This window comes from Elaeis guineensis, chromosome 16 (assembly GCF_000442705.2).
Source record: "Elaeis guineensis isolate ETL-2024a chromosome 16, EG11, whole genome shotgun sequence".
Lineage (NCBI taxonomy): Eukaryota > Viridiplantae > Streptophyta > Magnoliopsida > Arecales > Arecaceae > Elaeis > Elaeis guineensis.
In genome coordinates, this window is record NC_026008.2 from 33,897,688 (window position 1) to 33,922,981 (window position 25,294).

General features: G+C 35.2%; 1 protein-coding gene across 1 annotated transcript; it reads right to left on the bottom strand.

Annotated features, from left to right (window-relative positions):
- Positions 1-202: 202 nt before the first annotated feature.
- On the bottom strand, positions 203-19,953 carry LOC105059453 (formyltetrahydrofolate deformylase 1, mitochondrial). The gene is given in 10 exon segments (XM_073250001.1): positions 203-418; positions 593-744; positions 13,693-13,779; positions 13,864-13,962; positions 15,106-15,265; positions 15,346-15,419; positions 15,810-15,960; positions 19,405-19,517; positions 19,610-19,755; positions 19,758-19,953. Coding segments are annotated over 9 exon segments (1,095 nt in total). The 5' UTR covers positions 19,876-19,953; the 3' UTR covers positions 203-418; positions 593-597.
- Positions 19,954-25,294: the final 5,341 nt, after the last annotated feature.

The following is a 25,294-nucleotide window of genomic DNA, read 5'->3' on the forward strand; positions in this document are numbered from 1 at the left end:
GATATATAATTAGTAATGCATATACTGTTCATCACATTTTTTCTTTCTACGGAAATGGTACTAATACCTCCATCTTCACTATAGAGGAAAAGCTGAGATAAATTCGCTAATAAAAGAAAAAGGATTATTACTTTTAAATCAATAAAGCCTTCATCAGACAATAATACTGGCAGTGAGGATCAAGTATATCACTCAAGAAAGCTACAAGAACAATGATATGGATGTATGGTATTAGCCAATATCATTCATAGTATCAAGCAATATCAGACAATATCATGTCTGTACTGATGGCGTATGCCTATGTAATGCACCATTTTTACACCTCTTCCATTAAAACTTACAAACCTCTCATTGCTTTTAATATAAGACCACTAAAGAAAGTTGTAGATAAAGTTGAGGCAATCAGCTACAATAGCCACTGAACAAACAGATCGGGTCAGTGTAATTCTCAGAACAAGCACATACATTAAAGATCAGAAAGTAGACAATGGAAGAAAAAAAAATGATAGTCATAGAGATAAAGAATTTATTCCCAATAACTCATCAAATGAAGAAGGCAACTAATATGCAATGCAACATCGTAAAACCAAACCTTTGTCAGAACACGACGGTCTTCCTCAACTCATATGGCAGGACCCGAAGTTCACAATATGATTTTATTGCCTTTCCCAGACATTGCTTTTCTAGATTCTCTGACTTCTGTACAAAACTTTGTAGATTATCTCTATGAGAAACTCTCTCAACCTGTCATGCATATAATAACCATTGAAAAATACAACAGGCATGTGATGGTTAGCATTCTGTTAATCAGTAAGATAATGAATACAGATGGGCATTAACCATGCATGATTGCACAAATAGAATCATATACACAAATGGTCGAATCATTTAGACATTTTGAGTTTGCTGAATTTAAATTATTGCCAAGAATATGAGTATCACACTAACCATGTGCAAAATTTAAAAGAGTAGATTCGTAGGCATATGTTTGATTATAAACAAGCTATCATTATCATATTAAGAGTCTTCATGATTATAAATCATGGTTTGCCGTACTGCTCTGTACCACCTGAAATGGGGTGTACCATACATTATTGGTACCAAACCAGTATGCTGTCTTGCACCATATTGACACTCAATATGCTGTCTCGTACCGCACCAAATTATATACCGATACTATAATAGGATGATAATGGTATGGAGTCCAGTATCGAGATAGTGAATCTTATTATGAATTATTTGATGGTATTAACCATCATTGACTAAAATATGATACAGACACGATACATAAAATTGAAATTGCAGCAAAATTTCTAAAAGTCAAAACTTTTGAAGTAAGCTCCTTTACATGACTGTTTTTTTCTAGTATGTTGATTTTTCTCTCTTTATTCAGAGGGCTGAGCAATAATTAAAAAATTCTGAATAATAAGGATCTAGCCTCACCCGATAACAAAAAGATATGATTGGCAAATAGCAGGTACATAGTTGTACATTATCGCTACTGGCTACTAGAGGATAACTAACTCATGGGCTGTGAGGCCCGACCCAAGAGGCCTTTTCCCTCCCTAGCCATGTGGACCTGTGGCTTCTCATGGGGGCATCCATGTGCTCCCATCGAAGGAAAAAAAAAAGAAAAGGAAACAAAAGACCGTGGAACCCTCCCCTTCTTTCTCCCGCACTCTCTCTCCCATGTTCTATCTCTTTCTCTCTCTTCTCTCCCTCTCGCGCACGCTTTCTCCCTCCCATGCTCCCTCTCTCCCACTCTCTCTCTCCCCCACTCTCCCTCTCTCTCACGTGCTCTCTCCCCCACTCTCTCTCTCGCTCACTTCCCCCTCTTCCTTGCTGTGTGCACGCATGTTGTTTGGGTGGACAAAGAAGAAAGAAAGAAGGAGAAGAAGACTAGAGGAGAGACCCTCTGTCTCTTCCTCTTTCCATGTGTGTGCGTGGATGTATGTGTGAGTGGTGGGAAAAGAGGAAAAGCAAAGAAAGGAAAAAGAAATAGCAAAGAAAGAAAAAAAAGGGGTGGAAAATCTCTCTCTATCTCTCTTTTCCTCTCTCTCCTTCCCTCTTCTTCCTTCCCTTCCCTTCTCATCTTCTTCTTGTGGTTGCTGTGGGTCAGCTCATTAGCAGATAAGATTAACCATCCTTTGTATTTGTTTGGGCTGCTTTCAATTAGAAGTTAATGAGTAGATATAGTATGTAGTTGATTCTTATTATAAATTAGTTAGTAGATGATAGGATGAGTAGTTGGATAATGAAAACAAAATTAAAAAGTATTATAACAGAGAAATTTTGGAAAAAACAGATATCTTGTTTTGTGGGCGGATTGGTTCTGCTTTGTTGTAATCCGTGAATTTTATCTTCCCATTGGCTAGGTAATTTAAGCTGAAATTGTAATAGGAGGATGTTGACTTATGAGTCATCTTGAGGACAATATTTGAGAAATTTTGGATAAATCTAGGTAGGATAAATAATTAGTGGAGGTGGGCTACTATGAAAGAAAAGGATGAAAAAGAGATTGTTGTATTCTCTCTCTTCTCTTTCTTTCTTTTCCCCAAAATAGAGCAATTCTAAGGATTAGAAGCTTTAAGAAGGTTAAGAATGTTGTTAGAAAATAATTCAAAACATTGTTATGTGTTGTTAAGTTAGTATGATCGTGGATTATCAGGTACCCAGAAATTATGATAGAATGGTTAATTGTTTGACTGTTGACATCTTGAGGTAAGTAACAGTTACATTTTATGATTAATTGATCCGAATTAAGTGAATCTTTATGTCATCTCTTGATACAATTCGAATTATTGTAAGTATCCCTGACATGTTGTCATGATTGACCTGAATCAAATGACCATTATCATATTCAGTTAAAATAATACCAATTATTATATAAACATTCAGATCTGATTATGCACGACATTGTTATATATCACCTCTAGGACATGATACAAATTATGATAATGATACTTACGTTTTATCATGATCCATCTAAATCAAGTGACAATTATTTTATTCATCTGGAATGGTACAGACTATTATATATGCAATCGATCCGATTATGCATGAAATTATTATGTATCACCTCCTTGACATGATGTGAGTCACTTTAATTAATTTTCAATTTAATTATGCCTGGAGTGTATATATACTATAAAACATTGATTAATGAATTGAGACGAATGAGTTAAACTGAATGACTTTACATGCTATGATCAGATTAGGCTTCACAAATTATGATTATAACCTATTGGAATCCATGTATTATAGCTGTGTCAAGTTATATTGAAGCCATATAAAAGATGTATCGAAAAAAGAAGAAATTTTTTATCTATATATAGTTATTGATATATGTATCATCTGACTCTCAGTCTACTGTGTATAATGTCCGAACTTGAGATGCCCACCATGGAGCGTAAGCGTGGACTCGAGATACCTACCACGGGGCGTAAGCATGGACTTAAGATGCCTACCATGGGGTATAAGCGGGGATTTGAGATGCCCACCATGGGGCATAAGCATGGATCCTTCTGAGATCTCTTGCTACAGAGGATATCATCGCACTACAGTAAAAGCTAAGCACAAAAAGAAGTGGGTACCCATGCTTAAATATAACATTATGAAACTGGATATATATATATGTATTGAACTTTTGCACTATTTACTGATTTTCATATTATAGCAGAGCTAACATGAGACTGTATCTCGGATATCTTTAATTTCATAACTTTGATCTTGATCAGATTGATATTACATTCTTATGATATATTTGAATTACATATCATTATAATTTAGATCTATTTTATAGGTGTATCTGTTACTTACTAAGCCTTGAAGCTCATAAACTTTCACTTGTGATTTTCAGATTCAGGAACTATTTTTGGGGATCAGACCTTAGCATTTTGGGATTTGTGTATAGAAGTGAGGCCGATCTTTACGATGTTTATTTTTGGAACAGTTGTGCTTAATAATATTGTGTAAAACTGATATGGATTATTGTAAAGTTAAAATTTAAATTGAGATAGAAAATAATTAGTTGTTTTGTTATTATCACTGCCTAGAATATGCTATTTTGGATATTATGTTGAAATTTTGTCAGGTTGAAAGCCTTGCATGCCTATAGGGATAGTACTTTATAGGTATGCGGTGGCTGTTCACATCCTCCAAATTGTATTTTAATTTAGGGTAAATTACAAAAATCTGCCTGAGAAGAGATCGAAATTACGGGTATATCCAGTAGTTTCTAAAATCTACAGTTACATCCCTAAAGTTTTAGTCAACCCTACAATCTAGCCCATGCCGTTAGACAATCCGTTAATGTTAACTTGGACCCATCTATTAAGTTAATATAATTTTTTGAAATGATCAAAATAACCTCAAATAAAAGATAAAAAATAATCCCGATCGGAGATGTCCGTGGACAACGAGTTGCCATGCTTGGTGGGGCAGGCAAGATCGGGGGAGGTGGAGTCTCGTCATCATCCAAACCATCAAAGAAAAATCCTTGAGGAGCTTGACAGTAGAGGGCTCCATGGTGCGTGGGGGGTCGAGATGGTCGATGCTAGGGCTGTTCATAATTCGGTTTTAGATCAAAAATCGGTCCGAACCAAACCAATAAATCGAACCAAATATAGTTCGATTCGGTTTTCGATTTTTATTTTCAAGAATTTCAATTTTCGATTCGGTTAAAAATTGAAAAATCCAAAAATCGAACTAAAAATCGAAGTCATAATTTAAATTTATATCGTTTACTATGTTGAGAACTTGTTAGTTACATAGATGAATGATTGGATATTTAGATTTGATCTATTATTATAATTTGCTGTAATACTTGATTGCTTGTTTGTATTATAAATGTAGTTTTTGATATGTTACATTTTGTTTATTATTGATTTATCATTTATCAATTATCAATGTATCATTATTTATCAATTGTTGATTTTTAATGTAAGAAATTACCAATCAATAAATTCAATAGATCCTGAATTTAATTAAATATAATGTAACAAACTAATAATGAATCCACAATAATTATTTGAATATATTGTATCAAAAATGGATAATTAAAAATAAAAAATTTATAAAAAAATCAAATAATCGAACCGAATCGAACCAAAATTCTCGATTCAATTTTGGTTCGGTTCCTCTCTTATTTGGATCGATTTTTGATTTTTATTTTTTCTGTTATTCGATTTTCGGATCGGATCTGGTCAATTAAAACCGAATGAATAACCCTAGCCGGCACCGTAATTGAAGGGGGTGGTAGCCTTGCTGATGGCAACATCGAGGAAGCCATCGTCATCGAGGTAGGTGGAGTATATGGTGGTCACAAGGGCAGAGTGGATGGCGGTAGGGAAGGCAAGGCCGCTGACATGGGAACATAACATGGAGGTCCCGAAAATGATGCTGAAATCCACCCACCGTGACTCCACCGACAGCCCCATGGGCCCCACTGCATCGGTCCATCCGTTTGTAGGATCTCTGGTATCACAGCGTTCAACCCCTGCGACGAGAATGCTGCCACCACCAGCGACGGCTACACCCCTACCTTCATCCCCTCGAACATGATGCTCACTGTCAGACTCATCTCGGATAACATAAATGCTGTGATGGCGTCGTCGGCCTTTTTGCCGACTCGAAAGGTGGGAAGGAGGTGGGCGTCGGCGACGAGCTCCTCGCTATTAGCATCAATGTTAGCAAGGACCATCCTAGCTCCACCGGTGTCGCATACCAGAACCCCCTTTACACCTTCTTCATCCATTTGAACATCCCGATCATCGAGAACAAAGAGCAGAACCCCCTTCGCCACCCCCTCGCCACCTTCGTCGGCCATCGTAAGGCCCCACTTGGTGCCACTATCTTTAACGTCCTTATTGCTGCCCTCTGTCGCTCACATCACCACAACTTGCCAAAAATCCGCTTGAGAAAAAAACCTAACCAAAATCTAAGAAACCCCTCCAATCTCTCTAAGGTGCTCTCCTTCAATGGAAAGAAGTGAAAAAAATGAATCTATGTGGGACAAGGTCTTACCTTTTAATTTTTTTGGTATTTCCTCTGTTTTTGTTGATTTTTTCGATGCTTTCCCTAGGTTTTTCTTCTATTTTTTCCTAGGAAATTTTTTCTGTGTCTGTGCTATGGCCTTCCCACCTTCCAGATCGGAGACCCCTGCCATGAGTCACTCGCATACATCCTCCTCCTAGCCTACCCTATCTGCCAACACTACCGCGGCTCTTGCCGCTACTGCGGCTCCTTCCTCTCCACCTCTTCCCTCTTTATGTCCTCCTCCACAATTGGATAGTCATGGAAGGGAGGGAGGCTGAGAGGAGTTGGCAGAGGGTGGTGGTAGGGATGGAAATAGAGGGCGGCGGCGACGGCAGTGAAGGATGGAAATGGAGAAAGGGGGAGAAGACGATGAATGGGATTCAGATAAATTTTTTTATTGATTTATTAGAGATGGCAATTTAGTCATTTTATACTTTTAAAATGGTTTCAATAACACCGTTATATTTTAGAGGTGTAAGTGTAGGTTTTGAAAAATAATGGGTGTGAATGTAATAAATGCAAACCTCAAGGGGGGTTTTTGTAATTTACCCTTTAATTTATATTCTAGGTCGGAGGTGTGACAGTTAAAGTGATATCAGAGTATAGGTTTAATGAATTGAAAAGTATTAGAATCAAGGCATGCACTGAATGTCAGTGGGATAGTTATTAGATAATAAGATGTAAAAATTTATCTTTGTCATTCTAGGCATAGTTGTGGATCTTGTATTTTGATCTATTTGAAATTTTGAAATAAATTTTTGATGATATTTTAATAATGTATTGAAGATGATATTAGTAGTGTTACGAATGTTGGCAGTGTAATAGTAATACTTGTAGCATTGAGAAGTTTTCTTCTTATCAGAGTTTATCATCTTATTATAGGTGGTCTGTTAATTATCATTTAAGTAATTTTGAAAGTTATGAATCATTGACATTTTGCCTAGCAACATGAGCCAGGAGTGTACATTTATGTGGTTAATAATTTTCTTGAAAAATAAAATATGAGTATTGTTATTTCTTATTATATAGAATGTTAAGGTTGATCGACTAGAATTTGGATAACATTTATGAGAGGGAAAAAAGACTTAGGTACTACAATCTTGACGAATAGAGAACTAAAATTAAAGAGCACAGCAGGATTTAGATACCTGAGAGTATTATTTAGGGTTGCAATAAAAAGGATCAGATGAATTCAAATATCTGTAGTAATCCGAATATGTGCAACTTAGGTATTCAGAAATTGGAATGGACTAGAATAAGATAGTAAGTGGCGTTTGGTAACTCACGGGTCCGATGAAGATTTTTTTGTGTGTGATTATATAAAAACAATCTTAAAAAAAAATAGTCAATTGTATGATTATTATTTAGTAGATTTCATTTTGATAAGAATTATTTCATATAAACGATTAATTTTGTGATATTAATTATAGATAATGGAGATAATTGATATATCCCTGAAGATAATATTAACTGAGGTAACAAGGAACTTAAGACTACCAGATCCAATATATGGGGTAGAAATGAATGAAGGATGGTTTGTTAAATCCTTTATTGATATCATGGTTAGTAGGGGAGATCAACCTCAGGAAGCAATAAAAATTATAGATCCTTTTGGTGTGAAGCAATTAAAATCTGTAGAGCAGGCAGCAACATATGCTTTTAAAACCCTAAAGCATCGATTCCACTTCAAAGTACGAGACATTAACTTTTTAGATAAAAAATATTATAAATATTCTTTTCAAAGGGTAAGAGTTAAGCATATTGGTATAAGCATGGAACTATAGCAGTTGAGATGGGATTACAATAGACTGAAAGATACAAATCAAAGACATATCAATGAATGTTCTGCTCTTCAACATCAGGTAAACAGACTGAGACAAAGGCTCCCTCCTAATTCGGAATCATCATCTGGAGAGAATTGATATAGGGAGGAAAGAGGAAAGAGTAAAGAAAGGTATGATTTACTACTACACAAGATGAATTTTTGCTATACTTGATATCCCTGTCTGAATTTATTCAAATTCTGCTTTATATTGGAGGATTCTGTAGTATTATATTGTTAGAAAATTTTTAGAATTAGCTAAATATCTTGATGTATTTTAATTATATTATTGGTAGTTGATTAAATGTTCTTAAGGGACTTAGAAAGGAATCTAAGATTTGGAATGAACTAGAAATGACATACTAAGCTTAAGTTAAATTCTACTGTATATACAACTTAAGTTAAATTCTACTATATATACAATTCTTTGCACAAGTCATAGTATAAATATGCAGGTAGTTATAAAAGAATGAAATCATCTTACAAGAATTTCCTTTAAAGGTATATAGATTGAATAATAAGTGTTTAAAACTTTGATTACAACTAGTAATACAAGTAAAAGGACTGAAGGTCTAGCGTTAAGATATATGGTGACAAAACTTAAAAGTTGATTAGATCTAATATTATTACTTGTTTAGGAATTTGAAAAGTAATAATTAGTGGATTATGAAGGAAGTATGTAATGAATAAGAACCAAATCTTTATTTCTGGAAGGGGTTAAGTATATGTTGATTTTAGTAGTGTTATGAAAATAGAAGATATGATTCTAGTCAAGGTTGCAAGCATGTCAATAGAGGGAGGTGTTCTAATTCAGTAAAATAAATGTTGATACAAGTTGTTAAAGAAAAAGGAAGGAAAGAATCAGTAGGCTTTAGAAAATCTGAGATTGGAACGAAGCATTAGAATTGAAATTAGGATAGCTAAGGGAGAAAAACTATAGTGGCATAAGTGCTAAAAGAATTAAGAATATCAAGGTTGACAATTAAAGTGATTGCTGTCTAGCATCCTAATTGCAAGAAATTTGAAAAATGCTTGAGGCTAGGTAACAGCAAGACTCTATATAAATCTTCAATGATTCTCGATATTAATTCTCGAGTCTTTAATAATTCTTATTCTTTAAGTATTGATGTGAACATTGATAAAACCAATTATCTATATGTATATTCGAAAATTTGTATGGATTATAATAAACTTGAAGATTAGAGATCTTAAAAATATCCTTATCATTAAGATTTTAGCCATAGACTAATATGTGAACAATGTTAAAAGAATTTGTCGATAGAGCTTGTGATCAGTAATATGGATTTAACAATGATAAATTGAAGATATGTTTCCAATATGAACATACAAATTTCGAGAATGAAACTTATTTAAGAGAAGAGGAATGTGAGATCCGGCCTGAGAGGCCCTTTCTTTCTCGTGCCATGTGGACCTATGGATTCTTGTGGGGGCATCCACATGCTCCCCATCGGAGGAAGAAAAAAGAAAAGAAGGAGATGGAAGACTGTGGAACCCTCCCCTTCTTTCTCCCGCACTCTCTCGCGCATTCTATCTCTTTCTCACTCTCTCGTCTCTCCCTCTCGCGCATGCTCTCTCCCTCCCGTGCACCCTTCCTCTTGCTCTCCCTTTCTCTCGCATGCTCTCTCTCTCTTGCTCGCTTCCTTCTCTTCCCTGCTGCGTGCGTGTGTGTTGTTTGGGTGGACAAAGGAGAAGAAGACTAGAGGAGAGACCCTCTATCCCTTCCTCCCTCTTTCCGTGTGTGTCTGCATGGATATATGCGTGAGTAGGTGGGAAAAGAGGAAAAGCAAAAAAAGAAAAAAGAAATAGCAAAGAAAAAAAAAAGGATGGAAAATCTCTCTCTTCTTCCCTCTTCTTCCTTCCCTTCCCTTCTCTTCTTCTTCTTGTGCTGCTGTGGGTCAGCTCGTTAGCAGGTAAGATTGACCATCCTTTGTATTTGTTTGGACTACTTTCAATTAGAAGTTAATGAGTAGATGTAGTATGTAGTTGATTCCTATTATAAATTAGTTAGTAGATGATGGAATGAGTAGTTGGATAACGAAAACAGAAATTAAAAAGTATTGTAATAGAGAAATTTTGGAAAAAGGGATGTCTTGTTTTGTGGGCGGATTAGTTCTGCTTTGTTGTAATCCGTGAATTTTATCTTTCTATTGGCTAGATAATTTAAGCTGAAATTTTAATAGGAGGATCTTGACTTATGAGTCAACTTGAGAATGACATTTGAGAAATTTTGGATAAGTCTAGGTAGGGTAAATAATTAATGAAAGTGGGCTACTATGAAAGAAAAAGATGAAGGAGAGGTTGTTGTATCCTCTCTTTTTCTCTTTCTTTCTTTTCCCTAAAATGGAGCAATTCTGAGGATTAGAAGCTTTAAAAAGGTTGAGAATGTTATTATAAAGTAATTCAAAATGTTGTTATGTGTTGTTAACTTAGTTATAATCATGGATTATCAAGTACCCAGAAATTGTGATAGAGTGGTTAATTATTTGGTTGTTGGCATCTTGAGGTAAGTAACAGTTATATTTTATGATTAATTGATCCAAATTAAGTAGATCATTATGTCATCTTTTGATACAATTCGAATTATTGTAAATATCCCGGATATGTTGTTATGATCGACCTGAATCAAATGAGCATTATCATATTCAGTTAAAATAATACCAATTATTATAGAGACATTCAGATCTGATTATGCATGATAGTGTCATATATCATCTCTATGACATGATACAAATTATGATAAGTGATACTTACGTTTTATCATGATCCATCTGAATCAAGTGACAATCATTTTATTCATCTAAAATGGTACCGACTATTGTATATGCAATCAAATCCAATTGTGCATGAAATTACTATGTATCACTTACTTGACATGATGTGAGTCACTTTAATTGATTTCTGTTTTAATTATGTCTGAAGTATATATATACTATGAAACATTGATTAATGAATTGAGATGATGAGTTGAACTGAATGACTTTGCATACTATGATCAAATCAGGCTTGACAAATTATGATTATAGCTCGTTGGAATACATGTATCATAACTGTATCAAGTTATATTGAAGCCATATAAAAGATGTATCGAAAAAAGAAAAATTTTTTGACTTATATATAGTTATTGATATATGTATCATCTAACTCTCAACCTACCGTATATAATGTCCAGACTTGAGATACGCACCACGGGATGTAAGCGTGGACTTGAGATACCCACCTTGAGATGCCTACCACGAGGCGTAAACATAGACTTGAGATGCCTACTACGGGGCATAAGCATGGATTTGAGATGTCCACCATGGGGCATAAGTGTGGACCCTTCTGAGATCCTTTGTTATGGGGGGTATCATAGTACCACCGTAAAGACTAAAGACAAAAAAAAGTGGGTACCCATGCTTAAGTATAGCATTATGAAACTGGATATATATATATTGAACTTTTGTACTATTTACTAATTTTCATATTATAGCAAAGCTGACGTGAGACTGTATCTCGGATATCTTTAATTTCATAATTTTGATCTTAATCAGATTGATATTGCATTCTTATGATATATTTGAATTATATATCATTATAATTTAGATCTATTTTATAGGTGTATTTGTTACTTACTAAGCTGTAAAGCTCATAAACTTTTACCTGTGGTTTTCAGATTCAAAGACTATTTTTGGGGATCAAACTTTGGCGTTTTGGGATTTATGTATAGAGACGAAGCTGGTTTATAAAGATGTTTATTTTTGGGACAGTTGTGCTTAATGATGTTGTGTAGAATTGAAATGGATTACTATAAAGTTAAAGTTAAAATTGAGAAAGAAAATGGTTAGTTGTTCTGTTATTACCACTGCCTGGAATATGCTATTTTGGATATTATATTGAAATTTTGTTAGGTTGGAAGTCTTGCATGTCTATAGAGACAGTACTTATAGGTATGCGGCGGCTGTTCACGTCCCCCGAATTTTATTTTAATTTATATTCTGGGTCGGGGGCATAACATGGGCAATCATTAGGATAGGAGAAAGAAAATCACTCTACTATTGGTAGCATATCCAATCTTATGGTATAAAATTGCAAGTACCAAAGGAGGTATACTTGGCCCAGGTGATGAGATTTTAGGAGTCACCTACCATTATAGCACCAAAGAGCACATGCACTCAATAAGCCTATGTTATATTGGACCTCTTCAAGCTGAGGAACTTAAAATAGCCAATGAGAATGAAGCGAGTGATACCTCACTATCCGACTCCTGCTAAAAGGAATTGGTCTCTGCACTAACCTAGAATTGACATTTTACTTGTAACCATTGACTTCTAAGGATTATCCATCTTGGCATAAGGATTTAGGCCGAAAGACTTAATTAATGATTATGAATGTTTTTCCACTTTTTAGTCAAAAGCGAGGTCTCATCATTTTTCTCTATTGAGGAATTAATAACCATATAAACAAATTCTCAAATCATTTCAACAATATAAACAAGTTTACTCATTCTCTATCTATTTTTTCCACTATAAGATCTTGGCTTTACTCCACCATATCATACTCACGATTCAGCTGGTACAAAAAGGTAATTTAGAAAATGAAATCAAGAAAAAGTTTGAACTTGATTGTTAGCAATTTATAAGATTATAGTTAAGGTGACAAACAGTAATAATGCATAGCTTTGTTACAAAGAATATGTTTGGTTTCAGGATATCTATTGACTAAATTTTCAAACTTGCACTTAATATCTTAGATTTAAAAGTTAGACTTACACTTGATCTTACCATCACAGAGATTCCTAGATGCTAAATAATGATCATGGGTAAAGCATGAAGTAGAGCAATAATGAGTTGCATTAGGACAAAGAGTATTTTGAAGTTAGGCTATTTCTTGATTACAATTTCCAACCCATGTTTAACTTTTCTTCATTTTTTTTTTTTCAAATTTAGATATCGTAAGAGGGACCAAGCAGATTGAGTATCATGTCTCAGTTGGTACTACTTTGATCCATTTTAGAACCAAGCTAAAATCCTGTAATTAATCTGCCAAATAAAATCTTACCATCTAGACAAAAAAAAAAAGTGTTGATACTGAAATAGATCTAGTTGCTGGTGAGCAAAAACATTATAAATATTCTATCTTTTGACTTTAACTGATGTGGGTGGAGCAACTTGTCATATGTTAACAAACAAATTAAACATATATTGGAAAGTTAACATAGTCTTGGCTTTTAATGGAATATCTTCCATCCAAAATGGCCAATTGATGTGTATCTTATTAAAATAGCTATTGCCATAGAATCACACAGCATTCTACCTCCAGATTGATGACTTTTCAAGACCTTATCCAACTAAGGCTCCATCACCACCTTCAAGACCCCCCAACAAGACTCTTGGTGTGTGATCATGGTGGTAGTGCCATCAATTATCTCATCTAAATGATGGAAGAATTACTGCCAAACAACTTGTGCAAAGACCTTCTAAGGTTCAAACACAGAACCTTCACTCAATAGAAAAGAGGTGCAACAAAAAGACTAAAGCTTGTTTAACTAAGGTTAAAAAATAAACCACCAGGCTAAATGCATAATGCTTGTGATATGTTTAGACCTGGCAACTCCATTGGGAGGCAAATTAGCTGGCAGGCTGAAAGCTGAGATGGATGCTTAATAACTGAGATCAATATGCTTAGCATGCAAAGGGAAGTGTTTCAAAATGCAGCTGTACTAATATCGCAACATTTCTTTCAAAAAACTTGCAATATAGTACAATTAGATAAGGTTAAAAATTAGTTAAAGAGAATGAAGTAGTATGACTTATTATTATGCAAAAGGACTTCACCATTTGTTCAATAATTGGACCTGCATCAAGTTCTTCAGTTATAAAATGACTCGTTGCACCAATCAATTTCACCCCAGCATCATAAGCCTGATAATCATGAAATAGCCATAAATGAGACATACAATTACAGATGATGCAAGCAACTAAACAAGAAAGCCATAAATTGAATACCTGTTTGGAAGGATTCCCACCCTTGAAAGATGGAAGAAGACCATGATGAATGTTGATTATATCCTTCCCATAGCTATCCAAAAATCTACCAGACAATATCTGCCATATTCTTATATCACACAAACAGTTTTTGACTTCATGAGACAACAGGTATTCTAGTATAGCTACAACAAACAAAAGGATGCTTCAAGAAATGTTTTGATGAATAACAAAGATTTGTTGATCCAGAAGGATCATTTGATTCGCTGGGAGCAAGATCCGTCACATTAGAAGCTGCGTTTCATATCAAACTTCCGGAGACCATATATTTCCAGCATGACATTCAATTGAAGTGCTTTCTTTTGGAAATTGGATGATGTTTGAGATCTACAAAGCCGAGCCTAGAGGTTTTGATGACACGACAATCAGACCATACAGCAACATTTGGACCTCCAAATTGGCTGATCAAAGTAAATTACCTGTTTAGGATAGGTATTGACCGATCATAGCTCATAATCTAGGAAGAATTAGATGAAATAGCTTTTCATAATTATTTCCACTAGTCATGACTATTTTGGAAAAGCTGTGATCTCTTCCAACTAGAAGAGTATCCATCTCAGATTTTGCAAGGATTGACCTCACTAGTATACACAAAGATAGTAAACAGTTTTTTGTCATTAAACTAATGAAAGGGGGACCTAGAACCCGACTTTCATAATTTTCTCTTTCTTTTTGATCTTTTAGGACGTCTAAGTTAAGCAGGTTGAAGGAATTTCTTCTTTCTCCCTGATTGGATCATTTGTATTAATTTGTAACCATTAGTTTCTTAACTTTTTATTATGCATAGCACAATTCGTTCTAAACTAAGGGGTGCTTGGATGCTTGACTATGATCTTCATTGGGTACATTACATAGAGACATGAAATGTACATGGAAAAATATGTCGGTGGAATCATCTAGTGAAGTTGGAGTCTTAACACTTCATTTTCCTAAAATATATGCAAGCTGGGCTAATACCAGTGAAATCAGCTCCTGCACATTTGAGGGCATTAAATCTCTATTTCTTTCTCCTTATCCCCACTCTTCAGACTTTTGAAGACCATAAGAATCTTATACTTACAGTTAGTCTCACATGAAAAAGAAAAAAAAATCATATAAATTTAGCCTCAAAATCTAAAAGTTAAAGCATAAGCAATATCCTGAGGACTTTTCAACAGCAAATTCTGAAAAATTAAAAAATAGGTGAGCTCATATCTAAATTACCTGCATATATCTAGCGAGTACAAGAAAATCAGTATCTTTAACCAAGTCCAAGATCTCATTTTCTCTTTTATTTCCTGGAGAAGTGGGCAAGCAATGATAAGGAATCCCGTGTCTTTCAAGAAACCGAATAACATGAGTATTGGGAGCTCTCTCATGATTGCTGCTACAATGCATTATGGATTTGAAAATTAATTACAGAACAGATGTATCATGAAAAAGGAATTCAACAATATATTTCACCTTATGACACATTTGATATCCACTGGCAGTCTACCATCCTGCCATTCATGTAGTAAGTCCGCCAAACAATGTTCCTACAACAGTCATTTACAAGCCATCAGACATCATCACCATTCTCATCATCCTCCAGTTTTTTCCAATCAAAATGAGGTCAAACATGCAGCATAGCTCCATGTACAGAAGGCTCCATAGAAGGTCTGAACCACTTTTTAGGAAGAGAGTCTGTTAAAATTTAAACTATAGTCCTATTAAATTCTTAATTATTGATGCATAGCAAAACAAATAAGCAAGAAATAGTTATATAATGCTCTCAAGATTTCTGTTCAGTATTTACCTTGAATATGATACTACTACAATTTTATCTGGTCGAGAAAAATTAGACCACAAGTTAATTTTTCAGTCATATACTCAAAACTAGAAAGAAAATTGCTTCTAGAAGAATCAAAAATAGAAAAAAATCACACCTGCTTGGAAGCAAGAACTGCAATCTTATGTTTTGGGTCTAGATCTGGAACTCGTACAATAGATATTTTAGCATTGAAAAACTTTGACAAATTCGAGAAGTCATTGTCCATCACAACCCTCGGCCAACGTGCAGGATCAAATATGAATTCACTGCCAAGTTGCATCAGTAGGAAGTCTTAGATTTACTTTAACCAAGCAAAATATGTTTAAGATGCAGTTCAAATCCAGCCACCTATGAATGTCATGAGCATCCAGCCACGAGGCCATGACCCTCAAGCTAAATACTTTGCCATGATAAGGCGCATATCAAGTATATGAACCACCCACTAGTGGCCCTACTTTTCTTTTGATATTTAAAATTTACTGTTATCATAAGTAGTTCAGCATATTTTGCTTTAGCCATAAGACTCCAAGAGCGTTAGGGTTAAGAATCAGATCAGTAGCTTGCAAATCAGAGGCAATCATCAGACACCAACTCCCAGCAAATATGTCACCATGTTAAGGCAGATATAATTATCAAGTATATTAATCACTCACTAATGGCCCTACTTTTCTTTTGATATTTAAAATTTACTGTTGTTACAAATAGTTCAGCAAATTTTGCCCTAGTCATCAGACACCAGAAGCTGTTAGGGTTAAGAATCAGATCAGCAGCTTGCCCAACGAGAGGTAAACATCTGACACCAGCTCCCGTCATCTCTTTAGGATCAGTAATTATGTGCCTCCTCAGCTGAATTGAGGACTTCCCAGTCCAATTTGTTGGGACATAGATAGTCCTTAGGTATTTTCACCCACCGTTAGAGGGATAGTTGCCTTGGCTTGATGACAGTTACCTATTACTTCAGATCCATGTCCTTACTGTTAAGACAGTGTTCAAATCAAACTGCATATCATCAGTAGGTAATCATCATCACATAGTAGTATGTGCCTGTGTGGTAGCTATGATGCTCCCCAATGAATAATAATCCTCCAGGCTTTTGTTCCAACCTTCATCATTAGGCGCTCTAATTTTCTTGGCTCCTAACTGCATCAATCAAAGTTAAGGATCTACTATTGGAAGGGGCTTATATGATTTTTAATACTGGAATAGCAATCTAAAACAGAGGCCAGTAAAGCACATTCTTAAGGCTGGATAATAAAACCGAAATTCCAACCTACTCTTGGAGATTCTGATTGTTCTCCACACGTATAGTTTCCTGCAGAATCATGATCTCCTTTTGAACTTCCATGGCTCTAAAGGCTCCTTACTGTCAAAAAAAGATTCTAGGCATCATGTCTCAAAATCAACATGTTTTTCTTTTAGAAAGAAAATGAAATTTACGTAGGCCTGTCAGTGTATAAACATTGATTCCCAGGAAAATATAAGTGGGGTTGCAGGTTTTTGCCACAAAATCTACAAGCCAAGAAGTTGCAAAATGCTTTGTAAAGGTTTTTTTTTTATTATTATTAATTTGAAATATACAAGCTAGTAGGCCATTTGGGCTAGGGACTCTATCATTTTTATGTGACTAAACAATTGCATCTGTCACACAATAGGATGAAAATCATCCTTAGAATTGATGAATGATAATCATAAAGAACTAATAAGCATCAACATCGTTTTTCTTAGAGGAGCAAGTCTCAATAAAGTAGTTGACTATTTGGTTTTTTTATGTTGGAGAGTCTTTATAAGATCCTCCCTCTTAAGATCATATATGAAAGCAAAGAATTGACACATCTTATTGTGTTCAATTTGATATAATTTTTGCTTTCAAAATTTTTATACTTGTAGAAGAATATGGATTTAATATCCTCTATGTCTCAATTTGTAGACTGACCAAGCCCGATCTTTCTCTTGTTGAATTTGTTAAGAAGCTTAACTAAAGCTTATAGTCTGGTATTAGATTGTCGATACTAAACCCCATAGTAGTACCATCTTATTACAGTGTCAGTACACTCAATATAAGGGCCAATTCAGCATACCAAGTGTCGATATACCCCTCGTACTGTATTATCGATTCAGTACTAATATAATACAATTGGTACAAACTGGTACCACAAATCTTGGTCCATAAAATACTTGTCTACAAGTAAGCTTTCTTTCCCAGCTTTCAACTGTCCCCACCACCACCCCCGCCCACCCACCTTTCTTTTCTCCTCAACATCTAGGCAACCCCTTTCCCCTTCTCTAATTCTGGTTCCTTTTTTCTTTTAACACTCTACTTTTCGCCATATTTCTTTCTTTGCTACAAGCTGAACTCTCTCCCCACAGTCCCTCCTCTCCTCTTTACCCCTCCTTTTTCTCCCTCTATTTTTGTAGGATTTTTTTCCTTCTTATAATCATTTCTGCATGTATGAACATAGGGAATTCAAGGTATAAAGAAATAACATGCCCCATAACATGCAGAGAATTCAAGGTTCCAAGCACTTACAGGCCAACCTAGTTACTTCTCCCAACTTTGACATTACCTTAACATCTTATCCAGAAGAACCACATGATTCACAATCATCTACAACAAATGGCGATCCAACTACTTAAATTTGCAAAGACTCCAGCACAAAAATTGAAGAAATCGTGAGTATACATACAATGAAGATCAAGTAAGGTGATTATTGACATTACTTGGTGCAACGGCATACTTGCACATTCTCTGATTGGTAATCAATCAATGAGGTCAACCAACAATGCATGAACAATGATTTTTCTAGTGCAAGCTGGACATCCACACAACAGTCTAGTTCTTTCCCACCAAGGTAGAATCAACATGACATCTTACTTTAGCTATTCTGACATATGTATCGAATGGTGGAGTATCCTTATGTGTTCAGTGGTACCACATCAATTTGCACACCTTCCTAAATGCAAGGGGTTAAGAGACTTTGCAAGGCCAACCAAGAGTCATCCTGTTGAGTTGTTGAAGAATTACTTTGAGTAGTTATATTATTATGATTTAGTGGGTCCTTGAAGAATCGACCATCTAGTTCAGTACTTTTCCACTATCTAGTTCAATGTTTTTTTTTCTTTTGTGCATTTACTTATTGGTTGCAGCTAAGATGGAAGAATAAGAAAAAAGCTATCACTGAATACAGGTTATTTTTCCCCTCTCTTATCTCACAAACACTAACCACCCTCTTTGCTTGTCTAATTGTATATGTTTCTTTCCATCTTCGTATATTCTCTACCGCTTTCACCAAAAACACCGTCAGAAATTTTTTTCCGCTTTTCCTCTGCCCCTGTTCCTTCTCACTCCTTTCTTCCTCTCTTATATTGGCTTCAAGGTTTCTTAGAATCATTCCAACCACTTTGAACGTGGTGATTTTGAGGTGCCAAGGACAAATAATCCCTACAAGATATGGCATCCCTTATATGAATGAATTCGAGGGATGACATGGCACAATACAAACAAGTGGATTTATAATTTAGAATTAATGTACTCATCTGGACAAATTTCCCCAGTTACCCAATCTTTAAAATAAAGAGAGATGTGCTAGACAAGCAATAAATCAGATACATGTTGCATTATTGGTTACAATCAACAGAATTTTTGAGTGGATGCATTAGTTGTGGAGAGAATTAAATCATATGGAAGAATGAAGGAAGCAAAGATATCCAACCTTCGGGAGTAGAAGGCGCGCTTGTTTTCGGGAACGAAGACATCGACGCTGTGGATGTTCCCACCATGCGAGGCGATGCACTCCGAGAGCTTGGCGACGATGCCCACCGTATCCTGGCCACCACCACCACCCATCCCAAACACACTCAGAAATTGTCGGCAAGAAAGACCGAACCAGCGGCAGTGGATTGGGAAATCATACTTACAGGGCATTGAAAGACATGAATTCCATGACTGCCGCCGGCAACGGCGGTGGTGGAGGAATGGAAGGCCCGGAAGAAGGCTCCGGTGATTTGGAGGATGGAGGAGGAGGAGGAGTAGGTGGTGGGTCGTCGGAGGAGAGTCATGGGGTAAGGTCTGGCTCTATTCTTTTTTTCTTGTGTCCGTGAGAGAGAGAGAGAGGGAGGGGGGTGGAGGGGGGGAGGACGTGAGGTAGCGAAGGGGGCTTGTCGGGCTCTACCATCACTGTCATTATCTCATCCCAACTCCCTTTGGTGGCAAAGCCCTCAAATGCCCACCACTATTTATTGGATGCTTGTGCTCGCATGGAGAGTGACGACAGCCTCCGGTGGCCGGTGGGTGGTTGCAAGGGGGAGAGCGCGCGGGAAGCGTATTCTTTTCCTCCTTATAATATATATCCATTGCCACTGTTCCTTTTTTTTGGGCGCCGGCGTTCGCGTGTTATGTTTTTTCCCGGTCCATGACACATGGAAATTTAAAATATCACTGTTGTTAGATCATGAAAATTGTGTTTGAATGTGTTTTAATTCTTCTGCTATTTTCTTGTTCTCACTTCTCAGCCCGTGTTAGGTTATTGAACCATTTAGGATTTGTCTGGTTCGCAGAAAGTAGAGGAGAAAAGTTGATAATCTTTAAAAAGTGAAGAAAAATGTTGGTTGAAGTTTTAAAAAGAAAGAGAATATAAAAAGTTTCCTCTTTTAAAAGATAACTAAGTGGCCGGATCATGTTCCGACCTATTAATTTTATAAATATAAAAAAAATAACCATCATAATAATAAATTTTAATATAAAATAAATTATAAATATAATAATTTAATTTATAATTTAATTAAAAATAAAAAAATAAATCAAAATATTCAAAGTAATAATTTAGATCAAAACGAATTGAAATAATAAAATTATCTAAAAATTAATAATTTATGATGTTTGAAACACAGTAGGTATGATATTTAGAATGAAAAAATAGAAAGAAAATACCCAACACAAAATTATAGGACAAACAAAGAAAATATAGAAAAAATCAATGAAAATAAAAAAAATATGAAAAAAATTAAAATAAAAAATAAAAATATAGAAATAAACTTGATTATCAGGTCTAACCCAGTGATGAAATGTCTATCTTCGAGGTCAGATATCTAAGATCGGAGCACTGATTTTAGGCTGAAAGTTGAGGACAAAAATATTTTTCAGACTGAAATTAATATTTATTATATTTTAATATTATATTAATATATATACTAATATAGTATTTTTATTACTATTAATATGATATTTATATTAATATCATATTATAATTAATATGATATTTATATCCATATTAATAAATATATCTTTATATTTTTTTTGAATCTTATTTTATAAATTTAAAATTAATTTGAACTGTCTCGATAGGTGACCTAATTATGCGAACTGGAGAGGTAATCCTCCTCTCCACCCATGTGATTAATGTTTAGCATGAATTCTTCGCTGCCACTTAACATGAGGATGAAAAGAGGATTTGGAATACATATGCTCCAACTGCTCGAAGCTTTCAAAGAAATTAGGAAAGAAATGAAACAACTCGGAAGAGATTCGAAGAAAGAAAAGACCAAATGAAAAAAAAAAAAGCTTCAGAAATTGATCGACCAACCAGGGCTCGTACTCCTCTTCTCCCACACCCATCGATCGAAGGAGCTCCATCACCACCCATGCAACACACTGAAGCGACTTGGAAGGAAACTACAGGGAAAATAAATAAATAAATAAATAAACCAAACCTAAATACATGGCATTATGGGAGGTTACCTTATAATATATTATTTTATTATGATAATATAATATATTATTAATATATAATATAAAATATAATACTATTATTCTAATATAATATTCACTGCAAAAATTTAAGGTATGAGCGATGGCCATTAGTAACAGTATTTTTACTATCGCAAATAGATATGTCTATTAACAATGGTATTACCGACGGCAATGATTGCATCACTAATAATTATTTTATCGATGACTATTAGAGACGACATTTTCACCATCGCTAATATTGGTTTTATTGATGGCGTAAATAGTATTAGCGTATCAGGGATGGCACTATTAGAGACAACAATCACTATAAAAAAAATTATTTATTAAAATTATTAAAGATAGTGAAAAAAGTATTAGCGACGATAATTGCTATCTCTAATAATCATTAGCGATTACATTCGCCATTGTAAAAAATAAAAAAAATTATTTGTTAAAATTATTAGCAACGAGAAAAAGAGTATTAGCGACATCAACTGCTGTCTCTAATAATCATTAGCTATGGCACTATTAGCAATGGTATTCGTCATCATAAAAAATTAAAAAAAAATTATTATTAAAATTATTAGCGACGGCAGGAAGAATATTAGTGATGGCAGTGCTCAATGCACAATATATTTTTTTCTTTTTTTTTTGAATATGATATAATTTTAAAATTTAAAATTCATCTTGAATATTTATTATCTAAATAATTATCGTTAGAGTATCGTCACAGAAAATCATCTCGATCTGATAACCCCAGCTACGTCGATCAATAAAATCTAATTTCGACAGTCATAAATGATCGCATGATGATCTGATAGATAGAAACAATCGATAAGTCCAAAAACTTGCAACAATAATTTCGATAATATTTGTAGTATACTATCAAAATTTTATTTCAATTGAACATCATTATCATTGTCAATTTAGCATAAAATAATTTGAACTGTTAAATAAAAAATGAGTGATCAAAAGGCCAAACAACATCCGATTATAAGATAATTTTTTAGATAAATAATTTTTGCTACTATTTTGATCATTTGTACGATGGTAATTGTAAAATTCAAAATGCACATATATGAAGGATCCAAACTATATATCTCTTGATACTCATTCTTAAAATTCTTAAGTAATTATACTTATGCTTTTGTAAGATCTGCTTAACGTAGATGGTTCATATATGTATGGTTGAGATTTTACGATCATCACCATACAAATGATTAAAATAGTAACAAAGATCATTTATCTAAAAAATTATCTTAATAGGGCACCATTTGGCCTTTTGATAACTCATTTTTTATTTAACGATCGAAACTATTTCATACTGAATTGATTGTGATAAGAATGTCCGATTGAAATAAAATTTTGATAGTATGCTATAAATATCATCAAAATTATCGTTATAAATTTTCAGATCCATTGATGGTCTCTATCTATCAGATCATCATGCGATCGTTCATGACTATCGAAATAGAATTTTATTGATCGATATAGCTAGGGCTGTCGGATCGAAGTAGTTTTTTGTGATGATATTCTAATGATAATTATTTAAATAATGAATGATGAAGATAGATTTTAAATTTCAAAACTATACCATATTCAGATGTTTGTGAAGTGTGGAGAGGTTATTAGCGATAGCTTTTAGCGACAGCAATATTGCCATCGCTAATACAAGTATTAGGGATGAAAAATTTTGTTAACGATGGCTGATCCTGTCGCTAATAAAAAGTATTATTAGCGACAGCGTTAGCGACAGCGTTAGCGATAGCTAAGTTATTAGCGATGGTATTAGCGACGGTATCAGTGACGGAAGTCATACCGTTGCCTATAATTTTGAAAAAATTATTTTAAAAATATGATAAAAATATTAGCGATGATTTTTTATTTTTAGAGATGAAAATTTTCGTCGCTAATACCGACATCGATGGTATTAGTAACGGCAAGTTTGCCGTCGTTAATGATCTTTTATAAAATCAAAATATTTCTTCCTCCCCGCTCATTCTCTCCCGTTCCCGCCCCCCAACGCCCCTCTTCGACATCCTCACTACCCCAACCCCCCTCTCTGGTGTCCCACGGCTATTGTGACCCTACCGGCCCCATCCTCGTGCCAGCCCGACCCTAAGCCGACCTTGCCGGCCCCACGGCCCCTGCCTTATCGCCCCCAACCCACGGCCCCACCACCCCGCCCCGGTCCCACTACCCCCCATGGCCCTACCCCAGCCCCGCCACCCCTCGCAACCTCGCCACAGCCCCGTAGCCCCCCACGGCCCCTGCCCCTGCCCTACGGCCCCAAACCAGCCACCTCGATAACTACCCCGCCGCCCCTGCCACGCGATCCTACCCCGCCGCCCCGCCCCTGCCCCACCGCCCCACGCAACCCCGCCACAGCCCCGCAACCCCCCACGGCCTTGCCCCGACCCCGCACCCCTAAGCTGCGGCCCCAAGCCACCCACCTCGATCCTACCCTGCCTCCCCTGCCCCGCGATCCGTCCCCACATCAGCACTTGAGTATCAGCGACGGCATTAGCGATGGCTAATATAGTCTACTATTAGTGACGACATTAGTTCACAAAAAGTTAATTAAATATTGATTTAATTAATTAATTAGATAATTAATTAATTAATTAATTAATTAGATGCATGGGACTTGGGTCTGGACATGCAGAGTGCTCAGATCGAGAGAAAGTATCGAGCAGCATTGCAAATACGGGGTCTGGACATGATCTATGTGTCTGAGCCTCAGATCACAACTGGCATCTAAGACATCTAGCCCTTGCATGCTCAGTGCTCTCAGACCGATGGAAGGTGTCGAACAGCATTAATTATATGTTAATTTTAATAAAATTTATATTGCATGGAGCGATAGACTCCTCAGTTGATTGATATATATATTTTAATATATCTGTATGTTTATTTATTTTTGTACAGATGGAAAAATTATATATATTCATCAATTGATTGCCCACTATGAACAGTTTGAAAAATGTAAACAATTCTATAGGTCATTATAATAATCAAATGGTATGCTGAAGGTTCGAAAGAAATTTCAGACAGTATTTTTTTTTATTCTCTCTACACGGAAGAACTAAAAAAAATACTATCAAAATTTATTTTGATCCTTATTGCATATCATTTGATTACTATAATAGACCTATAGAATTAATATATTTTTTGAATGAAATAGGACCTATCTTTATCTATTAGTTGATGATAGGATACATTTTCTATATAAGCCATTTTGAATGATAAAATAATATTTAATAATTATCTTGTATTTATGTATATATAGAATTCTTAGATAGTCTGCTATGGACCGTAGTTGGATGGACCATCGAATAGTCGACAGAGAGATTTCTGCTGAATACAGAGAGGGTGTAGAGTACTTCTGTAATTTTTATTTTTGGGAATGCGGCACTCTTACATCAAGAATGGGGTCGTTGCCTTTGTAACAAATATGGCAATAGAAAAATATTTGATAGAGATACAATTACTATTCATTTGTGTAAGAGTGGATTTATGCCCAACTATAAGCATTGATACCTGTATGGAGAGATATAAGAAAAAGTTGCAAAGGTTAGAATCGAGCAGGACATGAACACAAATAGAATGGTGGACATAGTTATGGATGCGGTTAGTTTTAAATTTAACTAGGATGTGGAGGACAATCCAGAAACTGGCAGCGATGATTTCTACCGTATGCTGAAAGATGCTAATGAACCACTATGGTTGGGATGTGAAACATATACTATACTATCAGCTGTGTTAGAGTTATTGAACTTGAAAGTCAAGTTTAATATGATAGTTAATTATTATGATAGGATGGTAGTAATAATAAAGAAAATGCTACCGAAAAATGAGAAGCTTGTTGGGAGCTT